At 43.9% G+C, this 27,322-nt stretch overlaps 1 protein-coding gene across 4 annotated transcripts in view; it reads left to right on the top strand.

The window, feature by feature from the left end:
- The window catches only part of MBNL2 (muscleblind like splicing regulator 2), a 194,999-nt gene that overhangs the window by 125,554 nt on the left and 42,123 nt on the right, over positions 1-27,322 (top strand). For all 4 annotated transcript variants that reach the window (XM_010589382.3, XM_010589381.3, XM_010589384.3 and 1 more), the window contains 3 exons: positions 8,526-8,690; positions 20,201-20,401; positions 24,692-24,955. In XM_010589382.3, the coding sequence (XP_010587684.1) occupies positions 8,526-8,690; positions 20,201-20,401; positions 24,692-24,955 (630 nt within the window). The remainder of the gene's footprint in view (positions 1-8,525; positions 8,691-20,200; positions 20,402-24,691; positions 24,956-27,322) is intronic.

Here is a 27,322-nt window from a genome sequence, read left to right as displayed (position 1 = left end):
ATCTGAGGCTCTCTTGGAGAAAGAAAATCACCAAAGTTGGCACTGATGGTGAGAACAAGAAAGCAAAGGGTTGAAGAGGTTCATAGCCAGGCCAGAAGAAGCCTGTTGTTGTTGGGTGCCAAAGAGCCTATCCTGGCTCATAGCAACCCCATGTGAGAGCAGAGCCGGCCCATAGGGTTTCCTTTTTCACAGGTAATCTTTACTGGAGCAGGTCACCACATCCTTCTCCCACAGAGTCACTGAGTGGCTTTGAACCACCAGCCTTTTGGTTAGCAGCCAAGCACTTAACCATTGCACCACTGGGGCTCAGAAAGAAGCCTAGTGATAGAGAAAATGAGTAAATATGGGGAGATTGTTTCTAATACCGTATATTTTTATCTACCAGTTGCCATCAAGTCAAACTCAATTCATGGCAACCCCATGGGAGTCAGAATAGAACTGTGCTCCACAGGGCTTCCAATGATTGGCTTTTCAAGTCATAGGTCTCCAGGGCTTTGTTCCGAGGCACCTCCAGGTAGACACAATCCTCCAACCTTTCAGTTAGCAGCCAGGTGTATTAATCCCAACCGGCGCACCTCAAGTCCATCTGTCAGTGCAAGCCTGTGTTTTGTAATGCTGAATAGGTCTTGCAGAGTTCCAGGCTAAGATAGACTAGGAAGAAAGACCTGGTGTTCTGCTTCCAAAAATCAGCCAGTGAAACCCTGTGGATAACAATCGTCCCATCCCCGGCTGGTCGCAGGACTGAGCGTGTTTCCTTCCATTGTGCATGGGGTCACCATAATTTGGGGGCCCGCTTGACAGCAGCCAGCAACAAGAACATTTTATCCACCATGCAGACAAGGAGCTCTGGTGGCACAGTGGTTTAGAGCTTGGCTGCTAACCATAAAGGTTGGCAGTTTGAATCTACCAGCCGCTCCGTGGAAACCCAATGGGGCAGTTCTACTCTGTCCTACAAGGTCACTATGAGTTGGAATTGACTTGACGGCAACAAGTTTGGATGCAGACAAGGTATTAGTAATAATAATAGTAAAACTTAAGAGTGTTTGCTGCGTAGCTGGAACTGTTCTAAGCACTGTATAAGCATTCGATCCTCACTGAAAGCCTGTGTGGTAGGAATTGCTATTTTCCACTTTTTCCAGATGTGGCACAACTGGAGGCACAGGGAAAGTGAGTAACTTGCCCAACACACCATGGCAAGAAGTGCAGAGCTGGGTTTTGAGTCCAAGTAGTCTGGCTCCAGAGACTAATTCTTTTTTTTTTTTTCCATACCCCTCATTGAGACTATTTCTTAAGCATTAGTTTGAACTGCTTCTCCAGGAGAGGTTCCAAGTCAGAGCACGCTTCCAGAATGTCACCCCAGGCAGTCTCTGTCATGATGTCAGAATCTAGGGAGCAGGTCCCATGCATGTGGAATGCGAGGAATCTGAGGGGCTCTCCCATGCCTTTTCCTGGCAGCTTGGAGGCCCAGAGCGGGCTGCTTGACTCAGTGTGTCCCTCGGTCTTTAGCGTCAGCGCTCAGCCCTCCACAGCTAGGTCTGGGGCTTGACAGCACCATCACATCCTGAATACAGTGAGAGTTGGCCAAGCCAGATCCAAAGAGGCAGGTTGCCCCTCTGACTTCAGTATGTCAGGGAGCGACCCTCGCCCTCAACCTGAACTGCCGTCCCCCAAAAGGGCCTTTGTGTGTGCTTCAGCCCAGGCAAAGGCACAATTCAAACTATGTCCAAGTAATGCAAGACAACAAGGAGCCCTGGTGGCAAAGAGGGTAAGCGTTCAGCTGCTTACCAAAAGATTAGCGGATCAAACCCAGCCAGCGGCTCCTCGGGAGGAAGATGTGGCAGTGCTCCCGTGAAGACTACAGCTCAGAAAATTATATGGGGCAGCTCTACTCTGTCACATGGGTCAACATGAATCAGAATCGACTCGATGGCACCTAACAACAACAGTGCATACAGCAGAGACCTGTAACGGTTTGCATCTTACACCACCTAAACCTGTCGCTTTTCCCATGGAGGACTGATGGGACACAGTTGTCTGTCTGCTACTCCTCTGGGCAGAAACTCCTATTGTCAATTCCTTCCACAATTTGCTAATTAATCTCGGTTTCCTTTTTTGCGTCCGGATTTTAATTGACTTTTTCAGTTAGGAGCAAACTAGAAAAAGATTCTAAAAATTACTTGTTTTAAAATAAGCAATTAGAAAAATCACATTTCCCAAGTATGCTTTTTTTCCTTCTCACACAGACCTGATTCTGAAATCTTTTCTTAGCCAAAGCTGCATTTATTCTGTGCCACGCCACGTGGTTTAATGGCTGCGCGCTTCCGATAGCTCTGATCTGTTGTTCTGCCAAGTACATATCATAGTTATTTAGCATCTTTCTCATCCTGTTGAGAACCAACATGGGTATTCTGTATTTGAATCTTCCATGGCGGCTCGTTCTAATAGATTTAATTTGGCTTGAAATTCTAACTTAATTCTAACCATCCTCCCTAATCTAAATATTCCTGGAGATTATTTCTGTAGGGCAACTGTACACATCCTGTATAGATGCTGTCAGAATCGTTACTGTTTTTCAGCAGGTAATCTCTAAACAACGCAAACTATAATAAAATTAGAAATATGAAATCTAATGATCAGGGGAAGATTTACATGCAGCATAAAGCATCAATCCGATCTCATTATTCTCCTTCTTGAAAACTTTCAAAGGCACTGAAGTCCATGCCCCTTGACTTGGCTTTCAAAGTTCTTTGCTGTCCAGCTTCTGTCTACTGCTTCCGGTCCTCTTAGCATCCCCCCACTGCTAACCACACCCCTGTGTGCCTTTATAAATCCCATCCCGGATGGGACATTCTCCTAGTACGTTCTGTTCCCCTAAATGCTCTCGTCCTTCTCCCTCCCCTCAACACACACACACACACACACACACACACCTGGCCATCACTCACTCCCTCTCCCAGTTCCTTCACATCTGTTTAAAGGTCTCAGTTTAAATGTCACTCCTTCAGAGGCGCCTTCCCTGACCCACCAATCTCTGGTCCAGCCCCTCCCGCTGTTCCCTCTTGGCATTTTCCTTTAGAACACAGATCACAGTTTGTAATTGTGTATTTATTTGTGTCATTATTTGTTTAATAAGGAGCCTTGATGACGCAGTGGTGGAGCGCTCAGCAGCTAAGAGAAAGGTTGGCTCTGCGGGAGAAGAAACCTGGCCATCTGCTCTTGTAGACTCACGGCCCAGGAAGCCCTCCGGGGTAGCGCTACGCTGTCACATGGGGTTGCATTTGTTTCCTACCTGTCTTCACCTCTGCACTGTAAGCTTCCTAAAGGGAGGTGCCGCATCTGGGGTTTGCTCACCTGCGTGTAGCTAGCACTTAGCACAGTGCCTGGCACATAGTAGACTCTTGATAAGTATCTCGTGAATGAACGGAGGAGCGAAACTCTAGCCTGGAAGTGCACCACCAACAACAGCGAGTTTGATCCAGAAACCACCTGCTGCTTCCATACCTGGTGTGCCCACCCTTGAGGTGAGCAAAGCCCCTGAGGCTATGTGACCAGTGAGGGCAGCTTCCCGTTGGGCAATGGTGTGGGCCCATCTGACCTGAGCTCTGCTTTGCCTTTAGACTGTGGAACGGTGTTTGCATCCACATCAGGCACCTGTATAGTTGCTCCCCATAAAGGTTGGACCTGCTTCCCTGACTCCACCAGTAACTGTTTAGTTAAGAACTGAAAAGGAGAAGGGATTGAAAAAAAAAAAAATCCTACCAGCTATGAGGAAGATTTGTTCAAGACATGTTTGTCTTCATTTCCTGGACTAAAATCAGGAGAGTCAATTTTGACACTTGTGTTTTGTTTGAGGATGGTATACAAAGATGTTTTACATTTTTGCATCGGGCTTTCGCTTGTTCGGTTATGACAACTTGCTTTGATAATCAACAGTTTTTGTGCAGTGATGCGTAGCCTAACAAATCTTATGCCTTAAGAAAAACTTCCTTACAAATTGTTTACTGTGTCAAATTGCTCATTATATTTTGACAGCAGCTTTGCCTGGAGGATTTTAGAATCCTATAGGATCCCTCACAAAATTCTGCTACCTAGAGCCTCTCAGTGTTTTGATTAGTTTGCTTCATAGACCCGTGGTGCAGTTTGCTTCAAAATATTAATACTACATCGAACTATAGTTCAGCCATAAATACGGCTACTGGCAGAAACGTTGTAAAACGGCTACTGGCAGAAACGTTGTATAGAGTTAAAAATAATTTAAAATATAAACTACTTGAATAAATCAAATTAAGCAGCTTTTCTCATGTTTTGAAGTAAAATTTGAGTCTCTACGAGACCCAGAGAGCTAATCAAAATGCTACTAGTTCTGTGATCCTGCACTTTGTAAATAAAATAGTATATAAAAAAAGGTTTTTTTTTTAATTTTTTGGCTGGTAATAACAACATTTATTGAGTGCTTACTATGTGCCAGGCATTTTTCTAAACCTTGTGCCTGTATTAATTCATTGAATCCCACAACAATCTTAAGAGGAGATACGATCATTATTTTCATCGCACAGGTGAAAACAACGAAATCACACACACACACACACACACACGAAATCAAGTAATTCGCTCAAACGCACACGGCCAGGAAAAGGCAGAGCCAGGTTATGAGCCCAGTCAGTCGGCCCCCAGGCCCTGAGTGCTTGACCACTCCTCTACCCCCTACCAAGAGGAGAAAAACAGGTGCCATCAAGTCAGCCCCGAATCATAGCTACCCGCCGTGTGTCCAGGTAGCACTGAGCTCTCCAGGGTCGTCAATGGCTGACTTTCAGAAGTAGACCCCCAAGCCTTTCTTCCAAGTAAGCTTTGGATGGACTTGACCCTCCCAAATTTCAGTTAGCAACTGAGTGCTTAACCTTTTGCACCACCCAGGGACTCCTACCAGTGTATACCCATGGCTGTTGAGTCGATTCCGACTCATAGCGACCCTATAGGACAGAGTAGAAGGGCCCCATAGGATTTCCAAGGAGCAGCTGGTGGATATTTTTCTAGTCCCAAACTCTCATATATATTTTATTAGATTTTAAATCTTGTTATGCATCCTACTGTTTTATGAAGGATAGTGCTAGATTTTTACCTACCCTGAATTTTAACTATTGTTAATAAATAACTTGATACAGAGATGTAATTGCATCATTTTGAAATCCAGCTCTGCCACTAACCAGTTATATGACCTTGGAAGAGTTTCTTAACCTTTATGGCTCATTTCCTATTTTGTAAAATAGGGATAATTACTGATGTTGAAGAAGAAAATGAGATAACCATAATTAAATTGCTGGCACGTAAGTGGTCAATAAGAATCAATAATAATTCCCTATTCCATGTGCAAGTAAGGACACTAGGAAATTACATTAACTCTTATGAATAAGAGAGTTCTACTGATAGGTTACTAATCTGATGTTGTAAATCACATTCTATTAGCCTAAAATACTGCCTATGGTTTTAGAAAGCTGTATCAAGAATAACAGCATTTGTGGGGAATTGCCTCTACAACATCTGCCTCCTTTGCCGTGAGACCAGAAGACCTGGATGGCGCCAGGCTACCATTACTGAACATTTCAATCCAAGATTCTACAGGAGAATCCTGATCAAAAGGGGGAAAAGGCAGAACAGAAGTTGAATTCTCATGGACTGCAGACTTCTGTAGCCGTTGAGGCTGGACGAACCCGCAGAACTATTACTCTGAGATAATCTTTAAACCTTAAACCAATAATATTCCCTGAAGTCTTCTTTAAACCAAATGATAGGTTCGCTTAACCGGTAAGGAATGTCTGCCTTGAGCATTGTGCTCTTTTAAAGAACTACCTGTATAGGATAAACTGACAACAGCGACTCAAAGGTTAGATAGGAAGCTTAGGGTTAGTGAGTTTATGTTAATAGTGGAGGACTAATTCAGAAAAGAAGGGTGAGAACGTTTGCACAATTTGAAGAATGTAATCAGTGTCGATGAATTGTACATGTAGAAATTGTTGAATTGGTGTATGTTTTGCTGTATATATTTTCAACAAGAAAAATAAATAATTTTTAAAAATAATAACAGCATTTATAAGAAAACTACATTGTTTACAGCCCAGTTGAAAATTTCATGTGCAACTACAAAGCGTTACATTAAAAGACTGATCAGCCATCCAAGTGACAGTTACCTGAGTAAACACAATTTAACAGCCAAACTGGTAAGAGTGTACTTTACAGTAGTTCCGTCGCATTCTGTGGCGCTCTCCTTTCCCGTCTCCCTCTGTGAGACCCATCTGCAAGTTTGTCTACAGGGGCCCGTAAGTGCACCTCGTGTATATGAGCTTGTCTGGGTGTCACTTGGTGCATATGGAGAGTTTGGATTGAGGTCCTCAGAGATAAGCTTGGGGTGGCTGATCCTCTATACAAGGAATGCCATCCTGCGTACTTCTCCCCCACCCTTGCTGAGTGGGTGGTAGCCATGTCTTGTACCCCACCACCACCTCCCACCATATGACTGGATCGTATTTGGGTGGCTGACTTAAAGGATGCCAATCCACAGCCTGGTCAGAGACCCAAGTCCCGAGAGTTGGTCCGATCTGATTGCTTTCTTGGATTTTGATGTTAGCAATCTGAGAGATGGGGCGATTATCAAAGAAGGGTAGGAAGGGAAGTAAATAAGAGATGCCCAAATCAAGCTCTTAGGGCTGGAGGAACCCTGGGAGGCCACAAAACCATGAGCAAAGTGAAGGTGGAATAAAAACAGGTCGGACTTGCAGAAAAAAGCAGATGGAGAAAGAAAGAGTGAAATTCCTAAACTGTTTTGATTTATTTTCTAGTTGTGGTTCCAGTTTACTTGGACCTTTACAAGACCAAACCAATTGCCCTTGCGTCTACTCCAGCTCGCGACAACCCCATGTGTGTCGGAGTAGAACTGTACTCCACAGGGTTTTCAGTGGCTGAATTTTGGAAGTAGATCACCAGGCCTTTTTTCCAAGGCACCTCTGGTGGACTTGAACGACCAACTTTCAGTTAGCAATGAGCATGTTAGTGCTTTACCAGGGACTCCAGACTCCTCGCCCTAAGATCTATATTCTCACATAGGAAGCTGAATGAAACAGCTACCATATGAACTTGAGACTATGGACAAATTCTGACATTGGCCATTGGACCCCATAGTGTTAAAGACGTTTATTAGCAGAAAATGAGCACCTGTTTCTTCTGATGTCCCCAGCACCCATGTCTGTGTCCTCCCTGCAGAGGGTGATGCAGTTGTTAACACAGCTAACAGTAGGACCTCAGGACAGCAGTCTTCAGCTGGTCAGCACAGACCACCAGGACTGAGCCCGGGACCCACGTCTGCCCGTCTCCAAGGTGGTGGGGGAAAAGCCACGCTCTGGAGAGAAAGCCCAAGCTGCCCAAAGTGCGGCTGAAGTGAGTGGGAAGCAGAGGGAGAACTCCAGATGTTGAGAGTTAGGATGATGATAAACACATTTGTCTCCACAAATCCACACGCTTGCTTTTTAAAATTATTTTTATATCTAGTAAACAAACTCATATTCTCTTTTCTTTGTTGCAGATGGACTAATTCTTTAGGGAATGATAATACTCGTACTGGTTAACATAGTTTGCTATTCTTTTTTTTTCTCTCTCTGAATTGCTAGTTTTGAAAACTTGGGAATTAAGCATAAACACTACCATTTACAATTACTCTTCAGGCCTGTCACCTGTTTTCACTGTGCCAACTTTAATGTCCAAGGGTTCCTTACCTACATCAGCCATAAACACTCTTTGCTGTGTCCTACCATGATATCCGATGTGATACTGCAGTCGTAGGGGGGAGAGGGACATGAGGTGGCAGCTGTTGTGCAGCACAGTGATCGGCTGCAGGGGATTGTCTAAGCTGGTGCCTGGAAATTTTGCATGTGCATAAACTGCGAGTAAATCCCCACCCCTGTGCTACCATTACCTCTTTGTTAATACGTTGACCAGCTGAGGGATGTCTTCAGCCAGTCGGGCGCACATATTTCAGGACCTGCTCATCACTATCCCCAGATTTGTCCCATGAGCATTCATTTGCTGACACCACTCCAGCATGCGTAAACCAGTGTGTGGCAAGTTCAGAGACTCTTTCCAGTGGGTCACGTGAAACGTGGTCTTCTGCTTGCTTCCATATGGCCTAGAAGAAAGGTCTGCCTTTGCCCTCAGCAGTCACATGTCTTCAGTGTCTATTGGCAGGGTTTGCAATCCTTAAAAAGAAAATTTTTTAATTAAAAAAAAAGAACAACCTATTTTCTGTTCAACAGGTTTGAGGCAAGCTCGACAATCATGTAAAGGTTGATGCGCTCCTCCCCAACACACACACACACACACACACATGCACACACCCACATGCACACTCACACATGCACACGACCGTACATACACACTTAAGATCCTTGCTTTTTGTTACATGGAACAATTGTGAAATGGTTGACTTGGACTTGCGAGCTTCTTACAACACTCCTAAAACCCAGATGTTCATTTTACAGGGCCGTTGTTCAAGAGAGAACTGCAAGTATCTTCACCCTCCGACACATTTAAAAACTCAACTAGAAATTAATGGGAGGAACAATTTGATCCAGCAAAAAACGGCAGCAGCGATGCTCGCCCAGCAGATGCAATTTATGTTTCCAGGAACACCCCTCCATCCGGTGGTGAGTACATCTCATCTCATGACGGGCTGACCTTTAAAGCGCTAGTGCGGGCAATGCTACAGTGACCTAAAACGGCCTCCCTCTGCTTGGTCACTTGGGCTACGATGAAAGTCAATAGCTTCGAAGCTTACTAGATGCTGGAGAACCCTTAGTTTTTATTTAAATGGAAAAAATTTGTACAGAGACAGTAGGCAAGGACAATTTCTGATCAGTATCTTGGAAATCTGCACCACTCCAGCTCTTTCTCATCAGGAAAGTCCTTCTTTGAACCATGTTAACAGTGGAAATCATTCTGCTCTGTAGAATGTGAAGAAACGATTTTGATGCCTAACGTGGTTTTTTTTTTAACAATGTAGTTGATAGGTTATCGAGCTCAGTGGAGTTGTTTTAGAAATGAAAAAAGTGAGAAACCAGAGGACTGAGATGGTTTACCCAATGGCCCGCAGCTGTGGAGCTGAGACTGAAACCCAGACATCTTGGCTTGGGCTCTTTCTCCAGCCTCTTCCACTCTTGAGCCTGACGGCAGCCCAAAAGAAAAACACAGAAAGGTGGTTAGAGCCAGAAAAGGAGACACTGCCTTCGTCATTCTGCCTCCAGCCTCTGAGGCATTCAAAGAGGTGGCAGTTGTGACAATGACGGAGGTTAGATACCCAAGGGAGTTCAGTGTCTGAATATGTGTTGTGTAATACTTCCCGCTGTGTTCACAGTGTGTGAGAGTACTTCTCGAAAGGTCTTGAGATGGTTTTAGGAGGGAGGCCCGGGGTAAAGGGGTGCATTTGACTTTAGTGAGTTTCATTTGCATTGGTGAATTTTTTGTCAAAAACAAGCTATTTTTTTTTTAAACAAAGCCAGTGATTGAGTGAATTTTTTTTCCAAGAGTACATACACAAAAGACTATTGTTTAAAAATCAGTCTTTATTGTACAAAAAGCTGTATGCTACTGAAAGCTGCTAAATTAGAAGGACTAGGTACCAGTGAGTTAAGTTGTCTTATTGTGTATCTATGAAATGGGGGGATGAGGGGAGGACAAGGGCAGTCCAGGAAGAGGGAGAGAATCCAGGCAGCTCGTTAGCAAGTCTGCTTCAGCTCAGCTTTTCTACTCGAGGGTAGTGCCACACAGTTTCCAGGTACAAGCTTTTCTAGAGTAAAAGAAATGCCAAGAGCAAGGGCTCCACAATAAATAAGACAGCCTTTTGGAGGTAGTCAGACACAAGGAGAATGCAAAGTCATGTTGAGGCATAGTGAATGCTGAGACTGGGCAAGGTGGGTAGCTTCATCCTAAAGGATGAGTCGGAGTTAGCCTACACGTGAGGATTAACATAAAGTTATGAGTGCATTTGACACCAAAAATACACATTTGAATGGTTCTATTTAAAAATGATATACATGTATCATTTATGGTTCTCTTTATTGATGCACACATACAAATTATTTTATTAAAGTACCTAAATGCTAAAAAGAACTTACTCATACATATTAAATAGTGTTCATAGGAATACATTAGAGCTACCAAGGTCAACACAGTAACAACACTGTATGGTGTGTGCCCCTCAGTCTTGATCAAACCAGCACCGGTTGCCTTTACATTGACTCCGAGGAGTGATGGCCTCATGTGTGTCAGAGTAGAACAGAGTAAATGCTTCATAGGTTTTTCAGTGGTTAATTTTTTGGAATTAAATTTCCAGGTCTTTCTTCTGATGTGCCTCTGGGTGGCCTTGAACTGCCAACCTTTCAGTTAACAGCCAAGGACATTAACCATTTGAACTAGCCCAGGATTCCATTACTCATACTTTTCTGATTTATTTAGAATTCATAAGGATTGACCCTGGTACTTAGTAATGGCAGTTTGAATAAGAAAGGTATATTCATGTATTGTCTCAAATATTAATTAGAAGTTAATAATCACAGTGTCTCTGGAGCAAAGGAGAATGAAGAAAACCAGAGACGCAAGGGAAGGATTAGTCCAAAGGACTAATGGACCACAACTACGACAGCCTCCACCGGACTGAGTCCAGCACAGCTAGATGGTGCCCGGCAAACCCTACCGACTGCTCTGACAGGAATCACAGTAGAGGGTGTCAGGCAGAGCTGGAGAAAAAAGTCGAGCAAAATTCTAATTCACAAAAGAGACTAGACTTACTTGTCTGATAGAGACTGGAGAAACCCTAAGAGCATGGCCCCCAGAAACCCTTGTACCTCAGTACTAATATCACTCCCAAGGTTCACCCTTCAGCCAAAGATTAAAAACTAGTGTCACTCCCAAGGTTCACCCTTCAGCCAAAAATTAGAGAGGCCCATAAAACAAAACAAGTCTAAATGGGCACACGAGCCCAGGGGCAAGGACGAGAAGGCAGGAGGGAACAGGAAAGCTGGTAATGGGGAACCCAAGGTCGAGAAGGGAGAGTGTTGACATGTCATGGGGTTGGCAACCAGTGTCACAAAACAATATGTATACTAACTAATGAGAAACCTATTTTTTCTGTAAACCTTCATCTAAAGCACAATAAAAAGTTTCTTTTTAAATACAAATAAAGAAGAATGATAACTCAAGAAACACTTCAGAGGTAGAAGGAATGAGACGACGACTGATAAAATGTGGATGACGAGATTGGGAGGAGTCAAAGATTCCACCAAGGTCCCCAGCTCTGCCGACTGGGCAGATGGTGATGAAGATTAGTAGAAAGAGCAGGTGGAGAGGAGGTGAACTGGGATTTTGAGATCCTGAGCTTGAGATGCCTGCGGGACATCCAACAGCTTCTGGGAGTGCAGGACTCAAGCTTAGAGGCAGGATGGAACCTTCTTAAATGTACATTAAAAAATGTACTTTTTTTTAGCCCTGAACTTTTTATATATGTCTAATGAACATTTTGAACCTAGAAATCATGAAATTAAAAAAAAAAGGGGGGAATATCAAGTTTGAATATTTTAACAGTGCAGTAGTGGTTAAGAACTCAGCCACTCCTTGGAAACCCTATAGGGCAGTTCTACTCTGTCCTGTAGTGTCACCATGAGTCAGAATTGACTCCACAGCAACGAGTTTGTTTTTTAAACCATTAAAAGGATTAGAATTTTTTAAAAATAAAGTGACAAGTTTAAAAAATCATCAACAGCTCTACAAGCAAATTACTGTAGGCTCTCAGAAATAAATTAGTAATCTGGTGTGGTTTAGTGGGCTGAACCAAAACCAAACCCTTTGCCGGTGAGTCGATTCTGACTCATAGCAACCCTATGGGACAGGGTAGAACTGCCCCATAGTGCTTCCAAGGAGCACCTGGTAGATTTGAACTGCTGACTTTTTGGTTAGCAGCTGTAGCACTTAACCACTACACCACCAGGGTTTTCAGTGGGCTCAACAGTGGCCCCCAAAGATGCGTGGAAAATTGCCTTATGTGGAAAGAGGGTCTCTGCAGATGTGATTAAGTTGAGAATCTTGAGATGGGAAGACTCTCCTGGATAAAAAACAATCACAGGTGTCCTTGTAAGAGGGAGGCAGAAGGAAAGCGGACACAGAACTGAAGAGGAGAAAAGCAACGTGACCATAACGGCAGCGACTGAAGTGATGCAGCCACAGCCAAGGAATGCCAGCAGCCACCAGAAGATGGAAGAAGCAAGGAACCGATTCTCCCCAAGAGTCTTCAGAGGGAGTACAGTCTTGCCGATACCTTGATTTTATTCCAGTGCAACCGATTTCAGACTTCTGGCCTCCAGAACGGTGAGAGAATAAATCTATGTTGTTTTCGACCATCAGGCTCCACAGGACTTTGTTACAGCCACAAGAAACTAATGCATGCAGAAATTGCTTAATGCAAATAAATGGATAAACACTGCCTAGCAGGTACCATTCCATTTTTAGGTCTTCAAAGCTGAGCTTCTCTAAAGAGCTATGGATATTTTTTATACATCATCTTCTATCTACCCCTGAACTCATTCCACTGAAATCTCTCTGATCCACGTCACCAATGATCTTCATATTAACAAGCCAGGATGGAGATCTGTGGATCAGGTAAAAGTTAACATGTGAAGATAGAATTAAATTTCAGCAAGGGCAAAGGCTGTGAGGCAAGCAAGCGCTTTGGGTGTTCACAGAGCTGAAAGTTTGCTTTGGTCTTTGTGGACGTGGGAAGAGTGGCAGAAGATGAGTCAGTGAGCTGGGTGGGACCAGATCACAGAAGACATTGTAGGTTAAGTCATGGTTGCATGTTGAGGCTTTGTCCCTGGTGAAATGAAAGCATTACAGGGTTTTAAGTAAGAGAGTGACATGATCCTATTTATTTATGTTTTAAGAAGATTTCCTCTGGTTGCTATACGCATGGTGTATTGGAGTAAGGCAAGAGTGGATATTGAGAGATTAGGAAGGAAATGCTTCTAAGACATTTTGAAAAAAGCTTGGGGGTGGAGAAGCACATGGACTTGTTGCTGGTAGAGTCATTACCAATTCATAGCGACCTTATGTACAAAAGAATGGAACACTACCCGGTCCTGGGCCATCCTCACAATTGTTGTTATGCTGCTATCCACCTCCAAAAAACAAACAAACAAACAAAACCAAACACATTGCCATGGAGTTGATTCGAACTCCTAACAATCGTATCGGACGGAGTAGAACTGCCCCATAGGGTTTCCAAGGCTGTAATCCTCACCGAAGTTGACTGCCACACCTTCTTCCCACAGGTCTGCTGGTGGGTTCGAACTGCCAACCTTTTGGTTAGTAGCCTAGCGCTTAACCACTGCGCCACCAAGGCTCCTTCCTATCCACCTCCAACCCCTACTATTCCTCTTAATTTCCACATATACATGAAAACTAATTTCAATTCTATTTGCTTCTTTTTTGTTATTAGGGTTTATGTTCAATAAGCGCTCACATAGCATACTAGCACCATGTTTGTGGTGATAAACACATTTCGTTCATTAACCATTCTTCCCTCTTACCACTCTTCTGAAGGCTTAAGTTCACTATGTTTGAAAAGTTCCCTTCACCTTATTCCTCCTAGCAGTTTTTCTCTGCCAAATTCCTGACAGGATTTAACAATTTAACAGTGATTCTTCATTTTCCTTCCTTCCCAGCAAACCCCTCTCCCCCACCACACACACACTCACACTCACACACAACCTTCCTCGTGTGCGCTCAGAGAGAGAAGGGCAGCAGGCCGCCGTTAGTAGACTAGAGAGTTGAGAGTTTATGGAGTCCAGTCCTTAGGGATGAGGCCCTGCAGGGAGGATTCTGTCCTCCGGAGTTGCTTCTGGTGGTAAAGGCAGAAGGCTTAAAAGATGTTCTCCTGTAGGCCTTTCAGCCTGAGCGCCAGAGGCCTGCCCTTGGAAGTAAAAGCTTTCTCAACCTGTGAAACTCTCAGTCTCTTGTTTTGAAAAGTCAATTGATTAAATTTTAGAGCCATAAAATTACTCAGGCCATTTAGCCATTACTCCCAGCACCGTTCCTTCCTTTATCTGTGTGTGTGGATATGTGTGTGCGTGTGTACATGCGTGTGTGTGCGCATGTGTGCGTGTGTGCATGGGTGTGTGTATGTGTGTGTGTGCGTGTGTGTGTGAGATCTTTGAAACTGGATCGCTTCCGATCTCTCTCACGCAGTATACTGGGAGAGCAGGGTGGAGAGTGGGAAGTTGGAGAAACACAGGAACTTGGAATGAAGACCAGAGGGAAGACATCTCAGATGATTTTCTTCAAGCAGGCTTTCTGTGGCTCTCGTCCTCCGGTCAGCGCTGAGATGATGAGGCCCACACGAACGCTGCCTCAGACAGCCTGTGGCTCCTGTCCTCCGGTTGGCGCTGAGATGGTGAGGCCCACACGAACGCTGCCTCAGACAGCCTGTGGCTCTCGTCCTTCGGTCGGCGCTGAGATGGTGAGGCCCACACGAATGCTGCCTCACACAGCCTGTGGCTCTTGTCTTCCGGTCAGCGCTGAGATGGTGAGGCCCACATGAATGCTGCCTCAGATAGCCTGTGGTTCTTGTCCTCCGGTCGGCGCTGAGATGGTGAGGCCCCTACGAACGCTGCCTCACACAGCCTGTGGCTCTTGTCCTCCGGTCAGCGCTGAGATGGTGAGGCCCACATGAATGCTGCCTCAGACAGCCTGTGGCTCTCGTCCTTCGGCCGGCGCTGAGATGGTGAGGCCCATACGAACGCTGCCTCACACAGCCTGTGGCTCTTGTCCTCCGGTCGGCGCTGAGATGGTGAGGCCCATACGAACGCTGCCTCACACAGCCTGTGGCTCTTGTCCTCCGGTCGGCGCTGAGATGGTGAGGCCCACATGAATGCTGCCTCAGACAGCCTGGCAGCAGCCCTTCGGCAGAAACTGCAGGACAGATTCTCCCAGGCCCTAGTCGGTGCACTGCCAGGAACAGAATCACCCAGAGGTGCAATTCTTCTCTTTTCTGGGCCACTGGCTAAGAACGTAATTCCGGCACCAGGATACGTTGTCAGCCTAGAAGCTACCTCAGGAATTTAATTTGAATCCAGGACCTAGCAGGCCTTCCAACTGATTTGGCCAGTTCCAACCCCTGCTGGGAATTTGCATCTTAACAAGTTCCCAGGAAGTTATACGTAAGAATCACTGGGGGATCTTGTTAAAACGTAGGTCCTGATTCAGTATATCTGGGGTGGAAATGGAAACCCTGGTGGTGTAGTGGTTAAGTGCTACAGCTGCCAACTGAAGGGTCAGCAGTTCAAATCCACCAGGTGCTCCTTGGAAACTCTATGGGGGCAGTTCTACTCTGTCCTGTAGGGTCGTAGGGTCGCTATGAGTTGGAATGGACTTGAGGGCAGTGAGTTTCCACACAGCTGTTCAGAATAGCCTAGCTCACACAGCGTATCTGAAAGTCCAGGCTGGTGGTGAGCACACAACACTCCACCAGTACTGTGTAAGCTCTAAAGACAGACGGGTAGCTGCCTCTGTGGGCGTGCAGGCGTGTATTTGTGTGTGTGTGTGTTTCTTTTCTGCTTTAAGAAATTACCAACAAAATCTAGTGAGTGCATGTAAAAAGACCAGACTTAATGGTCTGACAGAGACCGGAGGAACCTCCAAAACTATGGCCCCCGGACACTCTGTTAACCCAGAACTGAAACCATTCCCGAAGCTCACTCTTCAAATAGTAGGCAGGACCATAAAACAAAAAATAATACACTTGAGAAGTACGCTTCTTGGTTCAGTCAGACACAGGAGACCAAAGGGGTGGCTCCTGTCTGGAGGCAGGATGAGAAGGCAGGAAGGGAGAGGAGCTGGTTGAATGGACACAGGGAACCCGGAGGGAAAAGGAGTGTGCTGTCACATTGTGGGGGTTGCAACTAATGTCACAAAACAACATGTGTATAAATTTTTGTATGAGAAATTAACTTGGGCTGTAAATTTTAACCTAAAGCACAATAAAAAAGAAAAAAACAAATCTAGTGAGTGCAGAGGCATAGAAGTAGTCCCAGACTGGAAGCCAGGAGTCCTAGGTGCTTTGCCTTGACTCAGCTTCAGCTGCACTGATCTTGGATAATCCTTTTAGCACTCGGCTCCAAGTTGCATTCGCCTGTAAGAAGGTGCGGTTCTACTGCCACGCTTGCCTCTCACGGATTTGAGAAGATTAAAGAAGATAGCTCGTGCGAGGATACCTTGAGAACAGCCAGAGCCTTTCACAGATGTATAAGACACACTGTACATTCTTGAAAGTTACCGAAACTATTTTTTTTTACTAATCAACTTCAATGAAAGGCACTCTATCTTAAAAAAGGAAAAAACATCTAATTGAATCTGACTTCATAAGGCCCATGAACGGTCAACTTTCAATTTCACGTGACAAAAAATACATTTTTCCCAGCCCGTGTTTCAAAAAGGAAGAAAAGATATTTGGTATAATTCAATCGTATGCCTCTGTTTATTATAATGTTATGCTGATTATATTCCTGTTATAAGACTATTGGATAATTTAGGGCAAAGAGCTTTATTATGCTACCTTTTACACAACCAGTCAGAACTGCCATTTACTGAGATCTGCCCATGGGAAATGGGGAGAGAAATAAGCACCTCAGTCAGCCCAACCTTTAAGCTAAAAAGTTTTACTTCCCTTTTGCAGAAGCAAAAACTAAAGCTCAGAGAGGTTAATATCTTGCCCAGGGTAGAAATGAGTAACTGGTAGAGCACTGAACCTGAATGTAAGTGTTTCTGAATCTCAAATCTGTGTTTTTACTTCTAAATAATATTATCTCTCTGTGAACTACAGCCATCATCCATAAAACTGTAATCTTCATTTTAGATTATTAAATTAGATTAAAAAGTAACATATTTTTGAAAGCAAGATTTACCTAATTGGAATGGATTTTAGATTATTAAATTAGATTAAAAAGTAACATGTATTTTTGAAAGCAAGATTTACCTAATTGGAATGGATTTGTTATATCCAAAAGGATTTTTGATACAAGTTCTAAGATTCTTACATCCTAATGAGAGTCCAAGTACAAGCAGTATTTGCATCACCACACTGACCCTAGATCAGGGGTCGAGCCTGGAGATACGGGGAGAGTTCTTTTCTCTAAATGTGTACTTTGGTAAGTAGTCTCTATGCTTAAATTACACATTTAGTACAAGTTTTGTAAATACATGTTTTCACTTTTCATCTGCGACAGCACCCCAAGTTGGCCCATGCATTAGATTGTCTAGCCATTTTTTTTTTTTTTTTAGTATAAATTTCCATGCTCCTGCCTAAACAAGTTGAGGCAGAATTTGTAGTGTCCGTATTTATAAAATTTCCCTCAGGCATTTCTGGCATAGCTGGTCCATGGAATCACTGATCTGTTGTGATTGATGACCTTTTAGAGTTGGTTTTTTTTAAATCCTAATATTATACACCACATTTTTATGCAGATAAAGTGCACCGTCTTCATTTGTTTGCCAGCCGCACACTCCCCCACGAGGCACCCTCACAAGTGCCGCCGTGCCAGCCTCCTTCCTGATGCCGCTGTAAAGACAGGTTAGCGTAGCACACTTACGAAAGTACTGCGCCAAGGGGGAAGGGCGCAGTTGGCAAGTAAACCCAGAGAGTGAGTGTTATTTGCGTAAAGATAGGCAGTCCTTAGAGTGTTTAAATCACCTGGCTTTTTAAAATAGTACTAAGTGATGAAAGCTACAGTTACTGAAAACCACAACTTTCAACAATTATGACTTAAATGGGTAGAAAATGGAAACATACACATAAAATTTTGTAGACAGTCGAGGAAGGAGAAATCCTAACTGTCATCTATTTGCCAGGTCGAGACCTCATGTTGCAGCCTTCCCACAAAGTGAATTTTATGTCTGAGCCGTAAAGATTAGAGAGTCCTTGTGGAGCGCTGGGGCAGCAGCTCTCTAAAACCTCCACGTCGCCACCCCCACCCAGCCTCCCAACACCTCAGTAAGACTTTTCAGTCTCCCCAACAACTCCCTACACAAGCTATCAGTAATTTATTTCTCACCCAAGACAAACATTTGTAGGAGACGTTGCTCTGCTATCTCTATAAAGGAAAAATGTGCTTAATAAATATCGATTGTCATTTTCCTGTATGTTAAAATCTCATTCAAAGCCATAAATGTTGTTGTCATTGTTAGCTGCTGTCTAGTTGGGCCCCAACTCATGGCAACCCCATGTGTTACACAATGGAACTGCTCCATAGGGTTTTCTTAGCGGAAGGAGCCCTGGTGGTGCAACGGTTAAGTGCTTGGCTGCTAGTGAAAGGTTGGCAGTTGGAACCCACCCAGTGGCCCCACCTAGAAAACCATATAGGGCAATTCTGCTCTGTCACATGGTGTCACTATGAGTCAGTATCAACTTGACGGCACCTAACGACAACAGCAATCTTTATGGAAACGATCACCAGACCTTTCTTCACAGACCCATCGGATGAGTTTGAACCACCAAGCTTTTAGGTTAGCAGCCAATCTCACACTACTTGCACCATCCAAGCTCCTTTATATGTTAAAAACTCATATATTAAAAACGCATCCAAAGCCATAAATAGACAACAAGAACAATACCCACAATATATAAGCCGAGAAACAGCATGGAGGCAGCAACAGCACAGTTCAATGTTAGAAAATTGTGTTAGCAAGTGATTGTAAATATCTGCAAACTTGTCCTGACAATAAGTATGATTAAAAATCATCCCATAACTAAACACACACACATACACACAAATTAAGTCCAATTCAGTGTAAAATTTATGCTAAGAAAAACCTTTATCTAGAACCTTACGTTTTCAGCAGTGGTTCTTTAAAATTAAAAGCTTGTTCTCTTAAATGCACGTTATTTTCTTCCTGAAACAGAACTATTTACATATTTTTAGGTGGAGCTTTTAAAATAATCAACACACTAGCATATTTCTCCCTATCCCTGGAGATGTGAGATAGATAGGTAGGTAGATAGAGAGATAGGGAGGTAGGTAGGTAGGTAGGTAGGTAGACAGACAGACAGATGTATCAAGGGATCAACGGATGGATAGTTAGACATGTATATGTATGTATATATGTCCATAAACCATAAAACCCATCGCCGTTGAGTCAATTCCGAATCATAGCGACCCCATGGGATAGAGTTGAACTGCTCTACAGGGTTTCCAAGCAGCATCTGGTGGATTCCAATGGCTGACCTTTTGGTTAGCAGCCAAGCTCTTAACTGCAATGCCACCAGGGTTTCCTCATATATGTGCATATGTATGTGTGTGTGTGTATATGTATATATATATATATGCATGCCCACTGTCACTGCTATGCTGATTTTGTGACCTGAGAAACCAAACTAGCTTTCAATAGCCAATTGAAAAATTGTCCAATTAACTGAAAAAATTAGCCAATTTAAAAAATTCAAGCTCTTCCGACCTTTCAGGAAGGGAAAGTCGAATCTAGACATGGCTTTGCTAGAGAAAAAAAACAGTGGGTGGGTGTATATGAAAACTGCCAGTGAATTTTGAGAATATACATTCTGAAGACAGAATATGGAAACCTACTGGTAAATCTGAGTAAAATAAAATCTCAAGTAAGCCCCACTTTGGAGACTGTATAAACTTGGTCAACAGGAAAGTCAGGCTATAATCAAGGTCCTTTGTTTGCTGTTTGTTTTCTTCTCTCTGAGAGACATATAGGAGAAACCAGAGATCATGAGTGAATATTCTGTGGGCTTCACTACCTCAGTGTTATACCATTCAGTGGTTTGAAATGATGAGTAATTACAGTGAAAATTAGTATTTTCTTGAGAACACTTTCATAAACATAAAATGTTCATCTTTTCCCTGTAATTAGATTTCTATGATGTTCTCCCATGTTTTTGTATGGTTTGGGGAAGAGAGGATTTATACAGATTTCAGTTTTATTAGGTAAAACATAAAAGAAGAGTTTAATGAATGTTTACAGTTCAGCATTCATTTATGCAACTAACACAAAGAGTCTTGCCTATGAGGAATAAATTTTGCTCAGATGGCACTTGCTGATAAGTGTTTAAACTTTAATTCTAAAGGAACCTTTTCCGTGTGTTGTTTTTTAACAGCCCACCTTTCCTGTAGGCCCTGCAATAGGGACAAACACAGCGATTAGCTTCGCTCCTTACCTAGCGCCTGTAACCCCCGGAGTTGGCTTAGTCCCAACGGAAATTCTACCCACCACACCTGTGATTGTTCCTGGAAGTCCGCCTGTCACTGTCCCGGGCTCAACTGCGACTCAGAAACTTCTCAGGACTGACAAACTGGAGGTACTTCAGTTGTTTGTGGCTTGAAACGCATTTGTGGTAGCAGTGCACTTCTGTGTAAGCAAATGCTTGTGAGGTGTTCGTTTCTGCAAAGCAGCCACATGTGCGTGCACACACGCACACTCATACACACGTGCACACACGTACATATGTGCACACTCATACACGTGTGCACACACATGCACACACCCATACACACATGCGCACACACCCATGCACACATGCACACACACATGCACATGTGCATACACGCATACACATACACATATGCACATGCACACACGCACATACGCACCTGTACCTACACGCACATACACGTGCACGCAAAGCCAATGCAATGATAATCCTAGCATTTGAAATTTTATAGAGGGAATTAGTCTGTGGGGCCAGAAGAACTGTAATACAGAGGAAAACTGCCAGCCACAAACATCTTCATCTGACCTAACGTGTGTTCCTTGCCGTCAACTGTGTGGAAACTATGTTCAGGGTCAAATATTTACCAACCGAAAGAACACTGAGTCAGTCACAGTTCCAGCCATACAGATGGAGGAGGACCCTGAGGGCCCCTGCTGCACCAAGCTTTAACGGCTGCTGGTTTCAGGGGAGGTCGGGGCTGGACAGGGCAGGAGCGCAGCCACCAGAAAAACGTGGGGCGCTCGGGCAGGTATCGGGAAGGGGGGCTAGGACTGTTTACCAGTCGGTGTAATCATACATCAATATTTTAGAAACTAGCCTGGCTGCTTGAGCCTTTTACCATGGTATCAGCCCTGTGTTATTGGTAATTGGAGTAATTGGCGCCCAGGTAAATTTAGATATCTATTGCGCCATTTTATTTCACTTAACTGTAGAGTTCTATAAAATCCAAGAAGGAAAATTCGTGTATTTAAAAAGCACAATCCTTAAGTTGTCAGTGAAGACAACCCTCCCTTACTTTGTTGGGTAAAGCTTCTCTTTAATCAGAGCTAGGACATTCATCCATTTATCTTACTACTACATCACTATGATACTTAATAGAGCATTTTATAAGGGTGGATAGATTCTAACAGGTGTTTTCAAAGAGCTCATTTAATTCCATTATTGATTAAATTTGTTTGGTGAATGTATGATACCCATATGGCTAGGCTATACATCATGTTTTGCATTGGATCATTCAAGAATGTTCTTCCAGTGTGCATTCGTTTAAGTATTTACCCAGTAAACTTTGAGGCCAATGAAATATTCTCTGCCTGTTGTCCGGAAAATGTTCTAGAATTCAGAATTTTAAACTGAAAATATTTAGAAAGATATATATTTCTTCAATCTGGAGCATACCAAAAAAAACCAAACCCATTGCCATCGAGTCAATTCCAACTCATAGTGACCCTACAGAACAGAATAGAACTACCCCCTAGGGTTTCCAAGGAGGAACTGGTGGATTCGAACTGCTGACCTTTTGGTTAGCAGCCGAGCTCTTAACCACTACTCCACCAGGGATCCAATCTGGAGCATAATGGACCTCAGAATGTGAACTCTAAACTCTACTATGTTGAGAAAATCCAGCCTGCATCTATAAATATTGAATAGGCCCTTCACAGGACAGGAGAAGTGTTTTGGGCTCCACCTGCTGGACCCACTGAGCTTTCGTGTTCTGTATGTGACGTGACTGTGTGGGTTAGAGAACAATTTAATCAGTGGAGTTGGGAACAAACAGTCCTTCCAAATAGGGCTGATAGACAATACATACATAAAAATGATTTGCAATGGCTTTAACAGAGCAGCTTTTGGTTCATTTCAAACCAGGAATGAAGTAGGGAGAGCCACTCTCCACACAGAGACTCTTGGCAAATGCTTGCCGGTTGTCTGCAGGTAAGATGCAGTCACAGGCAGAAGTCATTCCGTTGAGTGTCGAAGGCTTACTCAGAATCTGGGGGAGCGTTTCCTCATTTTTATCTTACATGTTTTGTGAACTGAAGGTAGAATGTTGGCTAATATCCAAGGCAGGAGAGAACAATTGGCAGTTTTGTGGTTTAGCCCACTACCCTTCAAACTGACTTGGCCCATGATCAGTGAATCTCTATTTCATGAGTGTGTTAGGTTTTCACAAGGCTTGAATTTCATGTCAGTGACCTTTCATATAACATCACTGGTGATCAAGAAGTGAACCACCTCTTAAACAGACTGACTTTGGAATTGAAACCTAAAAAGGAAATAATTTTACTAGTACTGCTTCCCTGCTAATGGAACCCTGGCTGCACTGCGGTTAAGAGCTACAGCTGCCAACCAAAAGGCCGGCAGTTCGAATCCACCAGCTCATTGGAAACCTTATGGGGCAGTTCTGCTCTGTCCCATAGGGTCGCTATGAGTTGGAAGCAACTCGATGGCAATGGGTATGTGGTGTGTAATGATATTTATAAATATAAGAAATACACATGTTATTCATGTTATTTACATTCAGGGCAGAATTAATAATACTCTTCAAATTCTGAAGAAGTCTTCCTTTATATGGTATAATCTTGATCCCCGAAATTCTCAGGGGTTGGAGAATTGTGATTACTGAGATTTCGGGGTAACCGAAGAGTAGGGGGAAAACACCTCTACACTTCCAAGTCTATTCCACTTCCCACCATGTCTTTCTTTCCCTGTATCTCTTCTCATAGTGTCTCCTTTTCATCTTTTCTTTCTTTTTAAAAGCTTTTTTATGTGCTGTCAAAAGTAATAATATAGTGACCCTGAACGAAAGTTTTCATGTCTTAGATATTTCGCTTCTCCTGATGCATGAGCGTAAGCATTAGTTATCGTGTAGCCTTGGGGAGACATGCATTCAGCTTCACCCACCCCACTCTCCACCCTAGAGAGAGAAAGGACGAGTCTGTCATTTGCCCCGAATCTCTTTGGAGTTGTACAGCTATCACCTGGTGGTTTGATCTATGGTAAAAGTATCCCCCCAGGCAAAAACCCCAGTACTATACTGAATTGTCAAGGTAGGAGATTTGTGTATAGATATATAAACCAAAAAACCAAACCTGTTGCCATCAAGTCAATTCTGACTCATAGCGACCCTATAGGACAGAGTAGAACTGCCCCATACGGCCTCCAAGGAGCACCTGGTGGATTCGAACTGCCAACGTTTGGTTAGCAGCAGTAGCTCTTAACCACTATGCTACCAGGGTTTCCATAGAGATATAGTGTGTATATACATATATATACACACACACACACACATATATGTGTGTGTATATATCATATAAAATCTCCTACCCTAACAATATGGTATAAATATATGTATATGTGTGTATGGGTATATGTTGTTGTTAGGTGCCATTGAGTTGGTTTCAGCTAATAGTGACCCTATGCACAACAGAATGAAACACTGCCCAGTCCTGCCTCATCCTCACAATTGTTGTTATGCTTGAGCCCATTGTTGCAGCCACTGTGTCAGTCCATCTCCTTGAGGGTCTTCCTCTTTTTTGCTGACCCTCTATTATACCTAGCATGTGTATATATATAACCAAAAAAAAAAAAAAACCTGTTGCCGTTGAGTCAGTTCTGACTCATAGCTACCCTATAGGACAGAGCAGAGCTACCCCATAGTTTCCCAGGAGTGCTGGGTGGATTCGAACTGCCGACCTTTTGGTTAGCAGCCGTACATCTTAACCACTGCACCACCAGGGTTCCTATATATATATGTATATATATATGTATGTATATACACACACACAGATGTATATACGTTTCTTTCTATATATGTATATAACCAAAACCCAAACCCAGTGCTATTGAGTCGATTCCGACTCATAGCGACCGTATAGGACAGAGTAGAACTGCCCTGTAGAGCTTCCTAGGAGCACCTGGCGGAGTTGAACTGCCGACCCTTTGGTTAGCAGCTGTGGCACTTTACCACTACGCCACCAGGGTATATACACACACGTGTATAAACACAGACATTTATAGATTTATATACGTCTCCTTAGATACACACGTATCTGTGTGTGTGCGCATGTATGCCGCCCAGGGGCAATGGAGGCTTCACTGGTTTTTCTTTTCGTTATTTTAGCCACACCGCAGATTTTGGCTTATTTCACGGCATAGATTTCTACCCCAGAAAAGGGACAAGGCAGAACTCAAACTAGTTCATCAGAGATTCTGGTTACTGGATTCTGGATAATTAAAATTTTACTGTAAACGGCAAAAAAAAAAAAAGCCACCATTAAACGCATTGTTGTCCATGTTTCCATGACCGACCAGGGTCGCGGAGACAGCCCCAGCCCGCGGGCTTTCTCCGCATCGCCCGCTCTTTCTTCCGTGTCTCCCCAGGTATGCAGGGAGTTCCAGCGAGGGAACTGCGCCCGGGGAGAGACCGACTGCCGCTTTGCACACCCTGCAGACAGCACCATGATCGACACAAATGACAACACCGTAACCGTTTGTATGGATTACATAAAGGGGCGTTGCATGAGGGAGAAATGCAAATATTTTCACCCTCCTGCACACTTGCAGGCCAAAATCAAAGCTGCGCAGCACCAAGCCAACCAAGCCGCGGTGGCCGCCCAGGCAGCCGCGGCCGCGGCCACAGTCATGGTAAGTGGGGGCTCCCGCCGCGCCACCTTCCGCCCTCTGCCCAGCGCCCCTGCTGCCCCGAGGGGCTGGCTAGAGCTGCCGGGATTTATACGCTCTTCAGGACTGTTGGGAAGTCTGGGAGGCTGCTCTTCTGCTGCTCTGCTGCCTAAATTGTGGTGTCGTTTTCCCTTATTATTTCGTTGTGTCCCCCCCTTCACTTCTTCAGCACAATAAATAAATCCCTCAGGCACAGGTAACCCAGTGTGTGCACGGAGCTTTGTCCCCAACTTCCAGCTCCGCTACAGCCCGAAACGTATTGGCTTGATGGCCTCTTAAGAGGGCGGCTCAGGGGTCCTGTAATGAGCCAGACTGCGGGCACCCAGCTTAAGACGGTAGAAACGAGGTCATGACCACAGCTGCGGGGCGGTAGAAGGAGTAGCATTTGCAAGCAGCGGCTGGAGGAGAGGTCCAGCTGTAGGAACACAGAGCCCAGTGACAGTCACTGATGGGTCTTCCCTAGTTCTTTTTTTTTTTTTCCTCTTACTTATCACAATGTTTGTCAAACTCTGCCACCCCCCCAAAAAAAGAAATTTTATGCAGAATGTCAATTCATGAAACAGATGAAAATGGAGCTGTGCTGCCCGGTGTTACAAAAAAAGGCCTGTAACTCAACCTGGTTTCCCTGAGTCACCTCCCTGCAGCCACTGGCCTTACAAACAGCAGTAGCAGCATAAGGTCCCCTGTGAGCCTGCTAAAGCGCCAGCGTCTATCTCCTGGTGTCTGTCCCTCAGAGACCAGCGTTGTCATCACCTGGAAACCCGTTAAAGCTCCTGAACCTCAGGTCCCAACCCAGACCTTGTGGATCAGAGTTTGAATTTAAAAATAGCCCCAGGTGCTGTTGTATACACATTAACATTCGAGAAGTACCTCCCAGGAGCACTGGTTCTCAAACTTGGCTACAGACTGGCATTACCTGAGGGGTTTAAGAGGTCTGACCTTGTTCCCTTCCCGCAGAGCTTCATATTTAATTGGTCTGGTGTGTGTGGCCTGGGCTTTGGAATCTTTGAAAGTTTTCAGGCAATTCTAATGTACAGTGAGGTTTGAAAACCACAGCAGAAGGATGTGGAAGTTTTTGATTTGTTTTAACGTGAAATCTCTGGCTTGTCAGACATTATTTTAATAGTATATCATAGGCAAGGTGCATTCATTCACTCATTCATTTAGAACACTTATTGAGACCTGCCATGCACTTGCTGGGTAGAATACATAAATGAGGCAGTTTCCCTTGTCCTCAAGGAGCTTGGAGGTTAGTAAGAGGCCACAACCATCTAACAAGTGAGAGCAATAATGTTCCCGAATGACATGATGGAAATGTATAATGGGGTCTCGTGGGGCAGAAAAAACTCAGTGGCCAGCCCTCCCTCGGAAAGGGCAGATAAGGCTTCAGAGATGAAGGGTACAGGTTAGAAACACATTGTTCTAACTAGCAACCACCACGTCATATATTAATAACTAATCAAAATGGAAGGCTTGCTGTCATACACACAAGTTCATCATTACTGAGCATCCCTTCCACAAATACTGATAAAGTCCTGGCCCTGTGATAAGTGCTCAGGAGATAGAGAGAAAGGCACACAGAGCCGGCCCTTATGTTACCACTGCTCAGTGTGTAGTTTACGGTTATACCGACCCTGGCAATCTGAGTTACTTCCAAAGCATGTTGACTGTTGAATCCTCCATCAGTCTCATTTGTTTTTTCCCAGAGTCCATGTCCCTTTAGTGTGTTTCCTCATGTCCTTCTGAAAATTATGTCCTTGGACGTAACTGACTTTGCTAAGTGTGAGTTTCTGTACATGTGGGAATGTATGCATCCCCAGAGGAGAGTCCGTACAAGATACAGACTTTCCGTTGTTGTTGTACTGTAGAAGAGTGATCCCCAAAACTGGTTATAGTTAGGGAATGAGGGTGGGGCATGGAATAAACTGATAACTTAATGCTGATGAAGAAAGGAATTCTTTTAGAGAGCAAATCAGCTCTTTTATATGTTTCTTCGGTGTGGAATCCATTTACCATCCACGTATTAACGATCTCATCCTATGAGACGTGAAAAAATTTCATTGTAATCATTCTTTTCGGCCAACTCCAACTTATCCTAATTGATGTGTTGATTGTTGGGCACTAAGAATGCTTTTTTTTCCGTAGAATTAATATTTAAATCATAACTAGGTCTTCCAGGATATACCCAAAGCTAGTCAGAACTCTGGTTGTAAGAGGCAAAACCCCAACTGAATTAGCTCAAGTGAAAAAGTTGGACTTTGCTAGGTCTGTAGTATCCTCCAGAATGGGTAGATGTAAAACTGGGCTCAGGAATGTCTGGATGCCTGGATC

The sequence above is a fragment of the Loxodonta africana genome, chromosome 17 (assembly GCF_030014295.1).
Source record: "Loxodonta africana isolate mLoxAfr1 chromosome 17, mLoxAfr1.hap2, whole genome shotgun sequence".
NCBI lineage: Eukaryota > Metazoa > Chordata > Mammalia > Proboscidea > Elephantidae > Loxodonta > Loxodonta africana.
The sequence above is the reverse complement of the archived record's forward strand: the minus strand, read 5'-3'. Positions and strand labels throughout refer to the sequence as shown.